Source organism: Phodopus roborovskii, unplaced genomic scaffold (genome assembly GCF_943737965.1).
Source record: "Phodopus roborovskii unplaced genomic scaffold, PHOROB, whole genome shotgun sequence".
Classification (NCBI taxonomy): Eukaryota; Metazoa; Chordata; class Mammalia; order Rodentia; family Cricetidae; genus Phodopus; species Phodopus roborovskii.
This window is the reverse complement of record NW_026126480.1, coordinates 42,048,460-42,066,331: the sequence shown is the minus strand read 5'-3', so window position 1 is coordinate 42,066,331 and position 17,872 is coordinate 42,048,460. Positions and strand designations below refer to the sequence as shown.

Below are 17,872 nucleotides of genomic sequence, written 5' to 3'. Positions count from 1 at the left end.
AGTGTGTAAGTCAAGGGTGCTCCCTTCTAGCAGATTAGTTTCTCTCACCCTCCTAAATTCATGTATCCCGTTAAAAAAAAGCACTCTGAGCATGGGAAAACCATTGGTGGGAAAGAGCGTACAGATTTACTCACATGCTGCTTTTGAGACTCATGAAAATGACTTACATTTTACAGAATACTTCCCCGTGCTGTTTCTTGGATCTCTAAAACCATGAGCAATAACATCCACCCACTGTACAGATTAAACACTGAGACTAGCAGCACAGTTTGACATATGGTTTCTGGACTTGTTAGACAGTCTCAAAGAACATGAGTGTGATTCCCTCATTCTCTTGCATAGATTGCAACACAACTGAGTAACTGCAGTGGCCCCCAAGGTTAGGCCTGTGCAGTCGATCACCAGACATGGTTCTTGTCAGAGCTGGGAAGCAGAGCTAGCCCTGGGATGATGGGTGTGCCCAGTGTCTTCTCAGCAATGCAATCCTATGCACACACACTCAGGGCTAAGCATGGGGCAGACAGCTCTGCCAGCACACAGGTTGCAAAGTCACCATTTCCTTTGCTTGAGTATGTGCACTTGTTAAGCCTGGCCTGAAGAAATATGGACTGGCATGAATGCATGTCAGACACATGTTCATGTATGTTCTCTGTCTCTCCCTTTCTCCCTCTCTCCCCCCCTACAGATTTTTCTCTACCTTTGGAAGTGACTCCTTTCTCCTCTGATCCCAAGGGTGATATCATGGGAGGTCCTGCAGCAAAGTGTGGAATTCAAGCTTCCATTATAGAAGGAAGCTTTTTTTCTCAAAAGTACAGGTCTGTGGAGCACAGGGCATTTGTCTCCAACAGTGAGGCATAATGGGAAGCCTGCCTGGTGTGGAAAGGCCCAGGTTTGAGGTCCTGCCCTGCCACCAGACACCTCTGTGACCATTAAAGGCAGTTTAACAATCATGGCCTCAGTTTCCACTTCTTTTGGGCAAGAAGTTAGCCAGAAAAGTATGATTGGCCTTAGATGGCCCCACATGTCCTTACAGCTAAAAACATCCTGCCTTCAAGCATTGTGTCAGAGGGTTTCACAGTGTTGCCTATGGCAGGTGTGGCTCAGGCCCTTAGGAGCAGGTTGAAAACACCATTCTCTCAGCATGCCCTCATAGACTCTGTCTGCTAGAAGTCCTTTTAAATTGCAAGGTTGGACCATTCTTGTTACTTCAGCATATAAAACACTTTTCTTTCTAGTCCTCGGAGGAAGGGGTGGCAGAGGTTTGATTTGACTTCCCGCAGGGCATGGAGTTGAGGGCTACCAATTTTCAGGGTCAAGAGTTGTTACTCCAGCTTCCTGTTACCCACCATTAGGTTTGATTGATAGTATTAAACAGAAGGAAAACGGTATTTTACTGGAGTGGGGAAATGCATTCGGTTAAATAATGAGTATATATGAAATGCCCAGCTAGAGCTTTTGTGAAGGGAGAGATGTAATTTTGTGGTTGTGCATGTTCAGGACTCTCTTCCACATGAGCTTTCATTGGGAGAAATAGAATGCATTAGATCAGCAGAACAAAGCAAAGATGATGGTCCTAGGAGGGTGTGGTCTCATTCAGGAACATCTTTAGAATAGGGAGGCTTTGTGGAAAATCAGAGAGGGCTGAGGGCTGAGAAATGCTGGTCAGAGACCATTATCCACAGATACCCAGCAAGGGCCACTGTGATGATGCACAGGGTTCCCCGGGATGGACACAGATCTTCTCTGAACATTGGCCGCTTGTCATGTTCCCCGCTGTGTGGCACATCTGAAACCTCTGGGCCAAGTTTTCATGAGCCCAGAAGGTTTGATTGGTTCCTGCATCTGAGCATCATTACATTGGGACCCCCAGACCTCAGACACAGTGGACCACAGTGGGTTTTTCTAGTCTCTGATCATGGTGCTACCTATAAGGACCCCTTTGTCTCTGACCCTGCCTCAGGAGTCAACTTCCCAGCGGTGAGAAAATGATCTCTGCCGCTACCATAATTCAACTTCCCAACCAATAACGTGGTACATGGAGGGGCCAGCTATGTCTTTCTGAGTCATGAACTTATCCAGACAGTGAGTCACAGCACCATCAAAATGAAATCATGTTCATTTGCATGTGGTGAGTCATGCTGAAAAAAAACTAAGTTTCAGGAAATTGGAATTGTCTGGGAGACTCCGTTAACTGTGCCTTGCACTTGAAGAGATTAACCCATGTCAGGAGTGAGCAAGGGGCTTTGGAGCCGTCTAACTCAGGTAAATTGAGAAATAAGTTGTAAACTCTCATGACAACTAAGATGAGTAGGGTTGTTGACTTCAAGGAATGGTTTATGAACACTAAACTCCACTTCCCCTGCTCCCTAAAAGCGATATTTCAAGTTATTGGACTGGAAATTAATTTGATACTAATTTGTTCTCAACTCATGGCTTAATGAGCTTGTATTCCGGTATATTTAATTAGAAAGTACACTTGATAAATAATCCATTAACAACAGAGCCTGAGAACAAATGAGTTCCAAATTTCAGGAGTCAGTAGCTATTGTCGCCACTTTACTTTTCGTTCTCCTCACCACAAATAAGAGAAATGCTATGATGGATCTCAAAGGTCAGTGATCTTGCTCACCTGGGCACCCTAGACTCCAACAGCAGCCACTGTCCTGTCCTTTCCTACTGAGAGTCACCTTGCGCTTTAACATGCCTGCAGGTCATAGAATACCCACCCCACCCTGTATACCATAGTCTGAGAGGGGACCAAGATCTCTTGATGCCCTGAGATATTTCAATGCAGTTACATGCATTGCCCGTGTTGAGAAAAATTTTACATGACTCCCCTGAAAGTCAGACACAGAGAGAAAGAGAGAGAGAGAGAGAGAGAGAGAGAGAGAGAGAGAGAGAGAGAGAGAGAGAGAGAGAGAGAGAGAGAGAGAGAGAGAGAATCAGAGCCATTCAAAATCTACACAAATGGCAAGAAGGTACACTTGAAGCTATGTCTCCCCTCCTTGGTATTCTACTAGATATCCAACATGGCTGGTTGGACAGCCCTAGTCCCTTTCAGTCCCCTCAAGTGCCTTACACTGAGCTACTGCCTATTGAAGAGGACAGCCTCATGTAGGAGTGACAGATCACCAGGCACACCACACGTCTGTGTCTGAATCTCCTAGCCTCCTCCCTGAACTACGTGCTCTCTCCATTACCCGTTGCCTTTGCAGGTTTCCATCTGCAGGTAATTCCTTCTCCAGTCCTGGCCCCTGGACACCAGCTGTCCATACTGCAGTGTGTGCAGTGCAATACTCTTAGGCAAGAAAAAGCAGAGTTCATGATGGGACCTGGAAAACATTAAGCAGGATGAAAGAAGCCAGGCACGAGGCCATGTATTGCAGGCTTCTATGTGCATGAAATGAACAGAGCAAGCAAATCCATAGAGACAGAGAGGAGACTGCTGAGGAGGGACTGCTGGCCTCCAGGTATCTCTGTGGGGTCATTAAAATGCTCTGGAATTAGACAGTGGTCATCATTGTGCATCCTTATGGATTTCGGTGATGGAGGACTTCAGGTACTCCCTGTACTCTAAATAGAACACCATAAAAATGCTGACCCCGGTGTGCTTTGAAATAGTGAGATGTGTGGTATGGGAATTAAGTCTTCATTTTAAAAGAGAATTAGCTCTGCAGGATATCCAATTGTCATGTAAAACAATTGTGATTAAAAGAGTGGTATTGGCTTAGGAGAGGACAGTTGAGCATTCCTCGGTGGACTGTAAAACCGAGAAGATGCGTGGACATACCCTGAGTATTCCCCTATGCTCTGGTTCGGATGGCTCATGTGCTTGAACATTCAGGCCCCAACGGATGACACTGTTTGGGGAGGTTGCAGAACCTCTAGACATGAGGCCATGATGGAGGAGGTGGGTCTCTGGGGTTGGCTTGCTTGCTGTCACACGTGAGGAAGCAGCCTCACACTGCCAAGAACTCCACCATGTCTTCTTTTGCCATGATGGACTGTGAGCCAGAAGAGATCCTCGCTCCTTGAAGTTGTCTCTATCAGGTCACAAAAACAAGTCACAGACACAATACATGACAGAGTGTCAGTGAGAAACCCACGGAACCGTGTGGATAATGCCTGCCCTTGGTGTAGGGGAAGTTGTACATGCCCTGTACTTCCAGGATGGAAGCAAATCCTGGGTAGAGTAAAGAGCCAGTCTCATGACCATGAAAACATTTCTTCGAGTACATGAAAAGGCATGCACCTGAAACCTCAAAGATATCCAGGAAACAGGGGCAGGGTGCATGGAAGACACTTGGATTTATAAAGCTAGAAATGCTGGACAATGATGTTCTGGTTAAAAGATTTCTCTTACACAATTATGAGGTCAAAATATTAATATCCTGAATATGTATGTACATACATATATACATATATGAGATTCTATAATCAGTAAGAAATGTTTAAACAGAACCACCTGTCTCCCTGTAGGCTTCCCATCTCCTTCCATTCTCTGCCTTTCAGATGACCCAAGAATTTTACCCTCTTAATTTGTTGAGGTGGTCTTAGTCAATTTATCATGATGTCATGGCTTTTCCTTTGTCACTCAAACTCATCTGGTCTTTTTTTGTTTGTCTTTTAATTTTGTGTCTGTGTGTGTGTGTGTGTGTGAGAGAGAGAGAGAGAGAGAGAGAGAGAGAGAGAGAGAAGAGAGAGAGAGAGAGTGTGTGTGTGTGTGTGTTTATGTATATGTATATGTACCATATGCATTCAGGAACCCATGGAAGCTCAAAAGGGCTTCAGATTAGATCCCCAAAACTGAATTGCAGATGTTTGTGAGCCACCAAGCCAGTGCTAGGAACCAAACCTGGGTCCTTGGTGATCACAGCAAATGCTCTTAGCCATTGAGCCATCTTTCCAACTCTGGTCCTTTTCCTTAGCAAAGCAGAGGTAGTCTTTGTGAATGGCTGTCACCACCGAGTCCCTATGAGCTGACATGGGTGTGGTGGAGGCAGGCTGAACCCTGACTGTTACTTTCCTGCCAAGAGCCAACCTGCTGCTGGCATTATGGATAACTGGGCAAGGAGTACCCAATGTGAGCGGCCATTCCTTGCCAATCAGCTGCTGTGACCCAGCCTTCTTTTCAACAGCATAATTACCCTGAATCTGGACAGAGTTCTGTCTTCCCAGGAGGTATATGGGCTGTGCTTGCTTTGGGTATTTTTTTTTTCTCTCTTCATCTTCTTCTGAGACCTCCCTCAATGACCTTTCTGCTGAGGTGAATGTGGGTGATTCTGAGAATTCTCTCCATTCACCTCCCAGACCCCATCTGTTAGGCTGTTTTCCTAAGCCACTGATTTGGGCCTGGTTTTATTGCATTCCACACTGTGCTTAAATACCCCATCCATTCCCTTATGTCATTCATTACCAGAGACCATTTATATGAGGGTTAGCCAAGGATGTCAGTGTCATTTGCTCTGATGCTGCATCTTGTACAACCTCGGACATCAGGGCTTTCCTGGGGGGTGGGGGTGACAGGTGAGACTGGAGGCCAGTCAGGAGCGTTAAAACCCTACTGATAATCTCTGAGCAGGTCTGTCACTCGAGCGATTAGACCCTGGCAAGTCACATTGGGCCTAGCAGTAAGCATTAAGACTACCTGTAGAATATGGTATAACATGTCCTAAGCTAAAGGAGGAGAGGGGACCAGAAGAATCTGGATTATTCTAAGTGGGAGGAAGATGTGTTGACTGATTTCCCCCTCTCTCCCTTTCAGGATCACTGTTACTACCATGGACACGTGCAAGGAGATGCTGCTTCAGTGGTCAGCATCAGCACTTGCTCTGGTCTCAGGTAAGTGGACATGACCCGGAAGTTCTGATTTAACCAACCCTAGACCACCCTGTCTCTCTGCACTCACTCCAAGGCCCTGAGAGCAGACACGGTGGCCTCACAGCACCGGTGCCTCTCAAGCTGGGCCAGAAGGTGGAGGCTGCCTGTGTGGTTACTTACAACAGCACAGCTGGCCGAGGATCTTAGTGTCTCCTTCATTCTCCATCTTTAAGTTCTGTTCTCAGGCTGGGACGTAGGGGTGGGGGCCTGAGAACCACAGAACTAGCTGGGGTTAGGCACTCAAGCATGGGCTGAGGCTGGGGCTGGGGCTCAATGGTAAAATGCCTAGCTACACAAAGCCACAGATCCAGTCTCCAAGACTGCCAGAAAATGAAAGAACACAGGCACTGCATGGATGATCTTTTGTGTTCACAGTCCTGATGCTTAAAACTTCCAAGTGCTAAAAGACAGGAAAGTGTTTATTAACATCATAGCTGCTGGCTTAATCAAAACAGATTGAGGGCCCCTTCTCCCTGAGAAAGAATAGAAATGACCAAGTTGAGTTGGCATCAGGTCTACCTGGGCAGGCTTTCACTGATGAGCTATGAATAAGAGTAGGAAATGCTGACTTATTGTCACCCTGGGATTATCTACTGTCAGCCCTGTCATTCCAAGTCCCAGACAGTCGACACCAGAGGACTCTTGTGTGCCCCTGGAGAAGCTACTTGTCTGCTAAATTTCCACTCTTGCCTTTTTTTTTAAAGTACATCTGTGTATTGAGTTGTGAACTATGAGCTTGTATCCTCAAAGTCCTAAATGGCTTAGGCCAGGGCACTAGTGTGGGGTTCCAGGGGAGGGAGGAGAGAGAAGGATATAGAAAATGTATGAGCTTAAGTGATGGGGTGGGACTGCTTTGTATGTCTGCAGTAACTGCCACCTCTGTAAGCCCTGGGAAAGTTTGGAGATAGCGAGACACACACACCACAGCATACAGACACAGAACAATCTAAGACAGCTTCACACACACACAAATGATATGATGCATACAATACACATGCAATCAACAGCCTACCAGACACACACATATGCACACCACAGGTGGTGTAATAAAACACACAGAGGCAATAAACAGAACACAGCCTCAGTGTATACAGAGAGAGAAAGAAAACTCACCATCATTGTGCAGCTTCCTGTCATTCCTTGCAGTGTCCTGTGTGGCTCTTGTAGCGTTTGTCTCTTCCTTTACCTGCTACGCAGAGTTCGGTTTTCCATGCATACCTCATTTTTCCCATTTGTGCACATGAGCATGTGAGTTTCTGTGGTCTCTGCCTTTTCTCAGTTTTAGATGACACCGTTCTCAGCACCAACTGGTTGTCCTGTGGGGGCTAAAGAGGGCATGGCATGTGGCATGGAGGACACTAGCTCTTTCCTGGGACTAGTCACATGCCCGACACTTCTGACACTTTTTTTTTTCAAAGACCTGCCTCGATTGTCATGCTGATCCACAGAGAATGGGGGCTCATTTCTTCACAGCCTCCCCAATGTTTAGCACATCTCATTTCTCCTAAGTGTTTGGCACTGGACTCTAGGGTTATGCCCACAACTGTTCCTCTCCTTTACCCCTGCTCAGACCTGCTCAGGCAAGAATAGCAGCATGCAAACATGTGGTCAGGATGTTTTTCTAAAAGGCCACAGTGTTCATGTACCCCTGTTTTTGTCATCTAATCCTGTCTGTTTCTGGAACTTACTGTATCTAGAGCACATACACACACAACCCAGGTACTGTGCCTACGTGTGTGAGTGCACATGGCACATGTGTGTGTGAGTGCACACACACTGCACGTGTGCATTGTTTTTATGTATGTTTGACATGGCCTTGATGGAGCACTGTTGGCTTCAGTGCATTTGTTGGCCTAAGGAAGGAAGGAAGGCAGTGTCTTGTTTGCATTCAGTCCTCTCTGGCTATTCATTTATTCATGGGACACTACCCTGTCCCCAGTGCTAGTCTAGGTATTAGGGATATATCAGTAAAGAAACTGTGCTCTCAGAGAGCACCCCCTAGGAGGGAACAAGGGACAGAGAGTGAGTGACACAAGTGATCCTGGGGGAGGATGAAGCTGAGCTAAGGACAGAAGGAGGAGAAGTGGCCCAAGATGTGAGATGAGGGCAAGGCACAGGCATTGGTGGGAAGCAGAGGATAGCAAGCACACGCTCTGGGGCAGAGCAGCAATGTGGCCATTATGGCTGGAATAGGAAGACGGGAAGCAGTAAAGGAAGATGACATCAGAGGGGACAGTAGAAAGGGCATGGTGACGAGGTCTGATACAAGAGAAAGAATTTGAGGATACAGGGGCCAGGGTTCATAAAAATCAGGATCACAGGAGAAACATGAGTTGTCAGAGACCAGTAACAAACTGAGAGTTCCCAATGTCTACTCAAAGTGCCATGGATTGGATATGGCATGTCCCGGAAAGGCTTATATATTGGCACATTTGGTTCCCAGCTGTTGGTGATGATTTGGGAGGTCGAGGGGCCATTGGAGGTGCAGCCCAGCTACAAGAAGTGAGTCACTAAGTGGGGAGAGGCTTGATTTTATAACCCTTGCCTGCTTCCAACAGACCTCCCCTTCTCCCTCATCCATCCAGATATAAGCCACACACACCAGCTGCCATGAGACTGTACCTTAAACCATGAGCCCAAATATATGCTTCCTGTCGTTGGGTGCTTCTTGTGGGTTATCTGATCACGGCAACCAGAAAAGTAGTACATGGGGTGAAGGTGAATAGGTCATTGAGATCTGAAGACTGAGACCAACCGCTGAAGCACAGTCATCAGGCAGCAAGCCAGCTCATCTACTCTGAGCTCCATTCTCCCGTTTCCCCTGCCCCTGGCCCCTGCCCCTGCCTCTCTCTGTGCCACCACCACCCGGGTGCTATTTGATTTCTTTGACAAGATCTCACACAGCCCAGGCTGGCCTAGAACTCGCTATGCGGGCAAGGCTTGCTTGGACTTGTGATCCTCCTGCCATAGCCTCTTCAGTGCTAGGACTACAACAAGCACATGCTGCATCTGGCGGCTGCTGTCTATCTTCAGGTCTTGTGAGCCTTCTCCTTTTTCCATGAGGGAGTCGTCATAACCACCCCAGTGGAAATAGCTGTACAAGGACACCCCAAGGGGACAAGCTGCCCCAGGTGCCCCCATGCTACTCAGCCGCCATATACTCCATTCTAACTGAGCTTCCCACTGTCTATTCCCACACATTCCTACAAAAATGCAGGTAATCCCCAAATAGCAAAATCACCCAGACAGCTGTGTCTGCATCAGCACCCACCTCCCATCCCCAACTCCTGGAAAACATTCCTTACCCTAGCCACAGACTTCAGAACTGGCAGCTGCAGAATATTGTGCTGTCACCAACTGTGCTCCTAAGCCCTACCCTACACCCAGATCTTCTTGCAACTCTAACACAGGTCACTCATTAACAGAGAAATCACAGACCCATGCTGTCAAGTTTATCTATCAAGCTGAGAAGCAGACCGTTATATCCAATCTTCAGCTCTCTGACAGAAGAATCGATCAGGGCTGGGAATAAAGAAAAACTGTTTTTATCCAGAGTCAGAACCAGCATGATAGACATTGAGAAAGGAAACAGGGATAAATTTTCTGTTAAGTATGTTGTATTTTGGAAACATAGGGACCCAAGGGCCTGAAAGCACCTGGAGGGGGTGGGAAGAGGTCATCAATTCATGGAGAAAAGCATCTGTGAATGTGTATCTCACAGTCTGTCCATAATGATGGGCAAAATGCACCCTTACACCCAACTCTGGTCAATTCATAGATTCATAGTTGATCCTTTATACAACTTAGACATAGAAACCGTGTATGGTGTGTGTGTGTGTGTGTGTGTGTGTGTGTGTGTGTGTGTGTGTGTGGTACATGCATCAGCTGTGGTGTATACATGGGCATGAGTAGACATATAAATGTCAGAACTGGGCATTGGGTGTCTTCCATTGCTCTCTACTATATTTTTTGAAGCAAGGTCTCTCACTGAGCCTGGAGCTCTCCAGTTCAGCATCAGTGAAGCCTCAGGATCCACTTGTCTCCATCTCCCCAGTGCTGTGGTACAAATGTGGACAGCCATACCCAGCTTCTCCTCTGTGCTGAGCATCTGGACTTGGGTCTTCATACTTGCATGGCATGCATTTTACTCAGTGAAGGCCTCTCCAGCCCTGGGTCAGCTCCCTGTCCTTTCCCATGAACGTGTCTCGCTGATGTCATCCCTGCTTCCCCCTACTTGGGCTTAGTTGGCCTTTACAAAATCCACTTTCCCATTAAGGCCAAATCAAAGGGTCACCACTCTGTGAACTCTGTATCCAGTCTGGCTCTGCCCAGAACCATGAGAACAGCATAGCTTACTTATCTCATTTCCTGCAGCACCACTAGACCTCTGTAAATACCTGTCCACACCCTGTGTGTCCATTCTTTTCTTTGGCTCTTCCCGCCCTGTGGTAAAAGCCTTCAGCATGGGTAACATTCCTGACACATCCTATGTGCCCCTTGACCATAGACCAGAGCTTTTAGCAGAGGACTTTAGATGTGAGAGGCAGTACAAGATGATTTGTGAAATTTAACAAAATAAAATACCAAAGGCTGGGGGTGTAGCTCCATGGTGGATCTCTTGCCTAGCATCCATGAGGCCCTAGGTTTGATTCCCAACACCACACACACACACACACACACACACACACACACACACACACACACACACACTAATAAAATTAAAATATCAGAATAGGAGGTTTATTTGTGCCTACTAAGCATATACATTATTCTCCTCCTGAAAGTTTGTCTTGATTTTATTTCTATAATATAGCATATATGACACCAAATTTTATATATTAAATGCAGAAGAGGTTTCTTTCCCATGCAATTTGAAAATAGTTTTCAATGTGCTTTCCACAAAGGAGAGTTGATCAATGTCATTCCTGGAATATAGGGTAGCCACAGCTCACTGCTGTGACAAAATACCTGACCAAAGCAACTTGATGGAGGGAGGGCTGGTCTGGGTTCACAATTTGGGACTAAAGTCCATCATGGTGGGAGAGGCTAAACAACAACAGCCCTAGATATTGACAGCAGGGACATGAACAACTGTTCACACTGCGTCCATAACCAACAGAGAGAGATGAATGCTTATAATTGCCTTGCTCCCTCCATCTGTTCTTTAGATTCAGCCTGGCCCCCAAGCTATGGGATGGTTCTACTCACACTAAGGGTTGGTTTACCTCAGTGAAACCTCTCTGGGAACACCTTTGGGTGTGACTCCTTGCCCATTTGAAATCCAGGCAAGTTGACTCACCAACCATCATAACCGCCATAATCAAAGTAATAATTTGCACTTAGGAATGAAGACAAGCACAGCCCTTGTGGGATAACTTCTATGTGGATGCAGTATTATTGTTTATAATTTGACAAATCAAATTGAAGAAATCTGACCGTATATCTTAGCTGGGCCTCTTGTCTTGCTGCCTGTGGCCTCTGCTGACCTCGGGCACCCATTTTCTTGTGTATATGTCATTCCACCATTTCTGCCTCCTTCTCCACTTCTCTGTGTGTTACCTTCTGTCTCTTGTAAGGACATGGAACATGTCCCCCGAGTTAGGCCCCACTCTCAGAACAAGGTCATTTTAAAAGATAGATTTTAAGTACATCTTCCAAGACTCTTTATAAGCCTAATCTATTCAGACACCAGAGCTTAGCCCTTAAAACATCTCTGTTCCACCCCACCCCACCACAGAGTGTCCTTGGGCTTTCATTATTTCACTAGTCAAATAGGCCTATGCCATCTGCTTTACAGGATTTCTATAAATACTAGAGAGGACAATGCATTCAAGAGCCTGGAGATACAAAATGCCTGAGGAGCAGGGGCTGGCGAGATGGCTCAGCAGTTAAGAGCACTTACTGCTCTGAAGAGAACCCAGGTTTGGTTCCCAGCACCTACAGGGTGGTTAACAACAGTCTAGAACTCCAGTTCCAGGGAATCCAGCTCCTTCTTCTGGCTTTGTGGGCACTGTATGCACATATATGTACTGGCAAAATATCCACACACATAAAACAAAAATGAATAATATATTTTTTAAATACCTGGTACCAACAGTGTTTGTGACCTGCCCCCCATTTAGGATTTGGGGCTCTCTGACTAAGGATACTCAGCCTTATGTAACTATATTTTTTCAATGCTTTGTAATAGTTTCCTCTTCTATATCTTTGTTGTGCATCTCACACTGGTGGCAAAGTACATTTGAAATGGGAGCCACAGGCTGACTGTCTTTGTACCTCACTCAGCACTTGGCACATGGTTGTGGAGGTCATGGTAATGAGTGCTTGCTTTGCTTGTGCATGAGGTATTCTCATGGGAGTTGGTTCTGAAAATAAGCTTATGCTAATATTGCTAGTATTAGCTAATATTGCTGCCATCTCAGCTTATCAAACATACATGAGAAAGGATATTACTTTTACCCATGAGCTCTTCCAGAAAAAGGGATTGAAATGAAATTTCATGCCAGATGCATTTCTGTCTTGTGATTGACAGCATGATTCAGAGACTAAAAGTCCTTCCTCAGTAAGTGCTGTTAGCAGCACGGCACTGAACTTGCGGGAATAGTCTGTATTTCTTCATTGTCTTATTGCAGGGAGTCTGGCCACTTTGCTGCATGCCAGGGACTAATAAGCAAATGATAAAAATAACAGCATTAAGTTGCAGTATTGCCTGATACACCCTTGCTTCAGGGACTAAAGTCTGAATTTTCAGCACAAAACCTTAACCTTGGGGGAATATAAATCTGATGTGTATTCCCTTTGAAACATAACAAAGCCAGTTTAGCAATTTGATAAATTCCTCTTCATGTCCATTCAAGGAGAAAATAACAATACTTTAAATATTTCCTTTGTTATGGGCTTTGTTTGCTTTGTTTTGTTTCTGACAGGGTCTCATGTAGCCAAATGCTAGATTCAAATTGTCTGTGTAACAGGATTGCCTTAAGCCCAGCTGCATCTTCTGTCTCCCAAGTGCAAGGATTGTGCAGGCTGATGTGCTGCTAAGAAGGGAATGAGCCCAAGGCTTCATGCACTTTAGACAAGCATGTCACCAAGCAACATCTCAGGTCACAGACTTGGAACCTTAGGGAAAGGCCATTGATTTTCACTGCAGCCTCTCATCTCTCCGCTCTCTTTTTCTCCTTCTCCTTCATTTCCTGGTCCCTGTTCTGAGAGCCTGGCTCCTCTCTAAGCAGTGCTAATAATGATGGGTAAGGCTGTACCAAAAGGCACAAGTCTCAGATACACAGGTCAGTTTGGGTTGGATCTCCAGATCTTCTTTGAGCTGCCTGGGATCTTAAACACTGGGACTGATGACTAGAGCTTCAGCTGCATGAAGGTCACTACAGTAATAGGTTTAATTAGGCTAGATTCCAAGAAGGTACCCACAGTCTATCTTTCCCAAACACTGGTACATCGTTTTGATTTCAGACTTTCCTCCCTGAGTGCTGGAGGGGTTGGTAGAACCCCACTTTCAAAATCTGCTAGACTCAGATACTCTACTCTGAGACTCTTCCAACTTGAAATTTATAATCAAACATTTATGACATCCAACTCAAAATAAATTGCCTCCCTTATCTAACTTGGGGCCAGAGAGGGCTGTGAGAACATCACATTTCTACATCTCAGAAACCTTGAGTGCTTGAATTTTGGACTGTCCTTTCCAGAGATCTTTACAGCTAAATGATTAATTATGCCCAAGATAGTCCAAAGCAATTATTTAATTATGCGTATTGCAGGCTGCCAACTGTGTGGAGCAAAGGGGAGGCCTTCACCCCTGTTTCTCAACATCTGGCCTTTGGATGACTTAAAAGATAAAAGGAGATATGAGAACATTTTTATGACCAAGTAACAATTTCTAGAACTTTCCACTAAGCAGAAAAAAAAAGAAAAAAAAAAAGAATGTTAGCGATTGGCTTCTTTCTCATGATCACAGTGCCATGTTTCATTATCTGTCCCCAGCTGATTGGATGGCTTGGAACAGAAGAAAACAGCAGATAGCATATGGTATAGTACAAAGTAGCTGTATTTCCTTTCAGTCATATATAATACTTTCTCTTTCTTGTTTGTTTTGTTTCTTAAGTGCTCCCCCCCCCCTTAATTTGGGTGTTCTAAAGTCAACACTAACGAACAACACTTCCGGCCACCCATTACAAACTTAGAAATGTCAGTTTTATTGCATGAAGCAGTTCAGCATAGGAGATACAGGCTGCCCCTCATAGCGATAGCCCAGAGGTGTACCTGGGTCATAGATCTAGGCGTGTTCACAGATACTGTCTTGAGTGGGGGAGGTGAGAAGCTATCTGCAGCATCTTTTCCATCTGTCATGGCACATGAATGTGGCCCAGGCTTCTTCAGTTGCTTCTGAGCTCAGTTGGCTCCCTTGCTCTAACAGTTAGTCATGCTGATTTTTGCCAGTGCCCTCCAAGCTCTCACTGGTTTCTAACTGATCTAAGCCTGGGGGCTACCCTCTCACATACGGGGATGAGTATCCTAGCAGTGCCACTTGCCTGTGACACCTCAACGAAGAGCTGGTAAAAGAAGCAGCTGATGAACCTTGAGTTAGTTACTGTGTATTTAATGCTCAGCCCAAAGAGATACCTAATCAGGCGGCCCTCCTCTTCCCTCCATTGCATTTGAGTATGGAAATGTAGCCAGAAGGAATAGTTAGGATCTGGAGAGATATCTCAGTTCATGAAGTGCTTGCCTTGTAGGCATGAAAGCCTGCATTTGTTCTCAGAACCCATGGGGAAAAAAACATGTAATTTTGTAAATCTATAATCCCAGTGCTGGGAAGGGGGAGACAGAGAACCCCTGGGGCTTGCTAGGTAGCTAGTCTAACCAAATTTGCAAACTCCAGGGTCATTGAGAGACCTTGTCCCCCAAAAATAAGGTAGACTTGAAGGAAACAGTTGATGTCATTTAATCCCAGCACTGCTTCATTAGTGTTTGCCCAGCTGGTGTGTCTACTGGTGACAGTAAGATGAAGTCACCCACTACTATTGTGTTGGAGTTGATCTGTGACTTTAGATCGGGCACTATTTGTTTTATGAAGTGGGATGAGCCTGCCTTTGGGACCTGCATATTTAGGATTGCCTTTTCTTTTGATGGATGGTTCTCTTAGTCACTATGAAGTGACATTCTTTATGTCCTCTGAAGAGAAATAGCTTCTGCCTATCCTGTCAGATATTAGGGTAACAATGTCTGCTTCTCCTTAGTCCCATTTACTTGAGCTACTTTTTTCCATCCACTCACCCTGAGGTGATGTTTGTTTTGGCCATAAAGTACATTTCTTGGAAGCAGCAAAATAAGAGCTCTGTCCTCTATAATCTGGTCTTCTAGTCTGTAGCTCTGGATGGGATAATTGAGATTAGATGAGGCTGTTACAGGCAGGTGTGTATATATCCCTGTCATTGTTGTTGATTGCCCAGTGTTTGGGGGTTTCTTAGTACTCTTCTGTTTAATTTCTTTTTAGTATCCTTTATTTTTTTTCCTCCTTTAGTCTCTTGAGTGTGTTTATCTTTCTCTTTAGTCCCAAGGATTGCCTGCAGTGCAGTGTTCTCTGTAGGAGTGGTCGGATGGCCATGAACTCCTTTAGCCTGCCTTTATTGTGCAAAGTTTCCTTTTGCCTTCAGTTATGATAGATAGTTCTGCAGGTGATATTAAGCTGGGCTGGCAGTTGTGGTCTTTCAGATTTGGAAATATCTTATCTCAAGCCTTGGTGTGTTTAAAGTTTTGATTGACAAGCCAGCAGTTGTCGCAATGGCCTTGTCTTTCCTTGTGGCCTGGCTCTTCTCTTTGGAAGCTTTCAGTGACTTCCCTTGCTGATATGTGATACATGGAATCTCTTCTCCAGTCTTGTCTGCTTGGTGTTTTGTGTCCCTCTTGAAGCTGGGTCAGCTCCTTTCTCCCTAGATTTGGAGGTTTTACTTCTGTGCTTATTTTTCTCTGTGAAATAGTTTCATCTTTTGCTTGAAATTCTCCTCCTCCTTCTGTATCCATGATTTGCAACTTTTATCGTTTTGTGGTGTGTCTCCAAGTTCTTGCATGTTCCTTCCATACATTTTTAGAAATCTGTGGTTGACGATGCCAACCTGATCCACTTTGCCCTATGCTGTCTTCACACCTGGCTGTTCCATCATGATGAACTCTGTTGGTGAGGTTTTACACTGAACTTTTCATTTCCATCTTCATTTCAATTGGCTTTTCTTCAGTTTCCCTTTGCTTTCTATTTCCATATCATGAGTTGACTTCCTTATTTAGTAAACTGCGCTCTCTTGGAAAATACATGTGTCCTCCACAAGTTGTTTGCAGGTATTTGTAATCATTCCTTTGAATTTTGTGACTAGAATTTCATCACAGCCCTTTTCATCAGGAGCCACAACCATAGATTGGTTGGTTTGGAAGAAGACACACAGTCCTAACATGTCATGTTACTTCTATCTTTATACTTGGCTCTCCCCATGTGAGGTGAGATGGTTGGTTAAGACTTTTTGTTCTTCTTTTCAGGTCACTTCTCTTCTTTTAGTGGAGGAGTTTATAGTTCAAAAGTGTCTTGGTGGGCAAGCTTTGCTCTGTCAGACTGGCGTTACAGATGCTAGGATCTATCTCGAGTCCATCTCTGTGGCTTGATGCTGACTGTGAGAATAGTCACGATCCAGCAGTTGACCTACTCTGACAATAGAGTAGCAGGTGGCTACAAAACAGACACTTGTTAAATACTAATTGTTTTAGGGAGAAAAGGAGCCCACACAGTACCATCTATACTAATATGTCAGTTATTGTGGGTATGAGCGGAAGTAAAAGAAAGAGAAATGAGGAATCATGGTGAGTGGTTATGATTATGTAGCTAGATGAGAACTAGAGAGAAAGAACATGCAGAAGAGCAGGAATACATAAAGAATACATACGTAGAGGATAAGTAGGAATAATAGAGGCAAGGTAGGGGGATTAAATGGTAGGCAACATAATGGGATAGAGGTATAAACCCTTATATCATAAACCAGGTCAGCCTCTCGACTTTAGGAGATGCAGCAACAGGAGGAAAGGGAATAAGGAAAGAGAAAAGAAAGTGTAATTGATGTGAGCTGTGGGGAATGGTGCTGGTCTACTACGCTGACTGGGGTATTATATAGATAAGTCCAGCTCCAGGGACCAATACTGTCTTCTGGCCTCCTCAGGCCCCCACATACATGTAGCACACACATATATACTCATGGACACACACATAAACACACCCACTCAACACACACTCACAGAGAGAGAAAGAGAGAGAAATAAGTAAAAGTAAAAATAAATCCTTTTTAAAATCTATCTTCACCATAAATGAGAAACTGTCCTTTAAAACTTAATATTTGTATTACCTTTCCAACAGGGGACTTATTGTGTTTGAGAATAAAACCTACATCTTAGAACCGATGAAAAACACCACCGACGGCTACAAACTGGTCCCCGCTGAGAACATGAAGAACACCCAGGGATTGTGTGGGTCACATCATAACCAGTCCAACCTCATCATGGATCTCTCCCCTGAACCCTCTCAGATGTGGTCAAGAAGGGTAAGAGGGAATCCCAAGTTCATGGTTCTCGAGCTGAGGACTAAAAGAAGGGGCCTGCAGGGCTAGAAGGTGTGGAGCAGCCTTGCTGCTGGATGCAGTGTGGATGGAGTGATCCCCATTCCTCAGGGGGTAGGGGGATGTCCTGGGCAGAGTACCGTCACAAACCAAACCCCTGCCTCTTCCCTGCAAATGTGATCATCACATCCATTAACGTGTGGTGAGTTAAGTCTCATCATCAGGGTCAAGGGGATGGCAAAGTCACCACGGGCATAGACAGCAAAGCAAGTATGTGTTCCCACCCCTTCTTGTTCCCCATATCACGTGGTCTGTTCCACAGTTTGAGACCTCAGAACTGGGCATAGGAAACAAACCACCCATATCCACCTGCAGTGCAGAGG

General features: G+C 45.2%; 1 protein-coding gene across 1 annotated transcript in view; it reads left to right on the top strand.

The window, feature by feature from the left end:
• The window catches only part of Adam12 (ADAM metallopeptidase domain 12), a 293,978-nt gene that overhangs the window by 194,436 nt on the left and 81,670 nt on the right, over positions 1 to 17,872 (top strand). The window contains exons 5-6 of the mRNA XM_051193213.1: positions 5,765 to 5,841; positions 17,291 to 17,474. Of these exons, the coding sequence (XP_051049170.1) occupies positions 5,765 to 5,841; positions 17,291 to 17,474 (261 nt within the window). The remainder of the gene's footprint in view (positions 1 to 5,764; positions 5,842 to 17,290; positions 17,475 to 17,872) is intronic.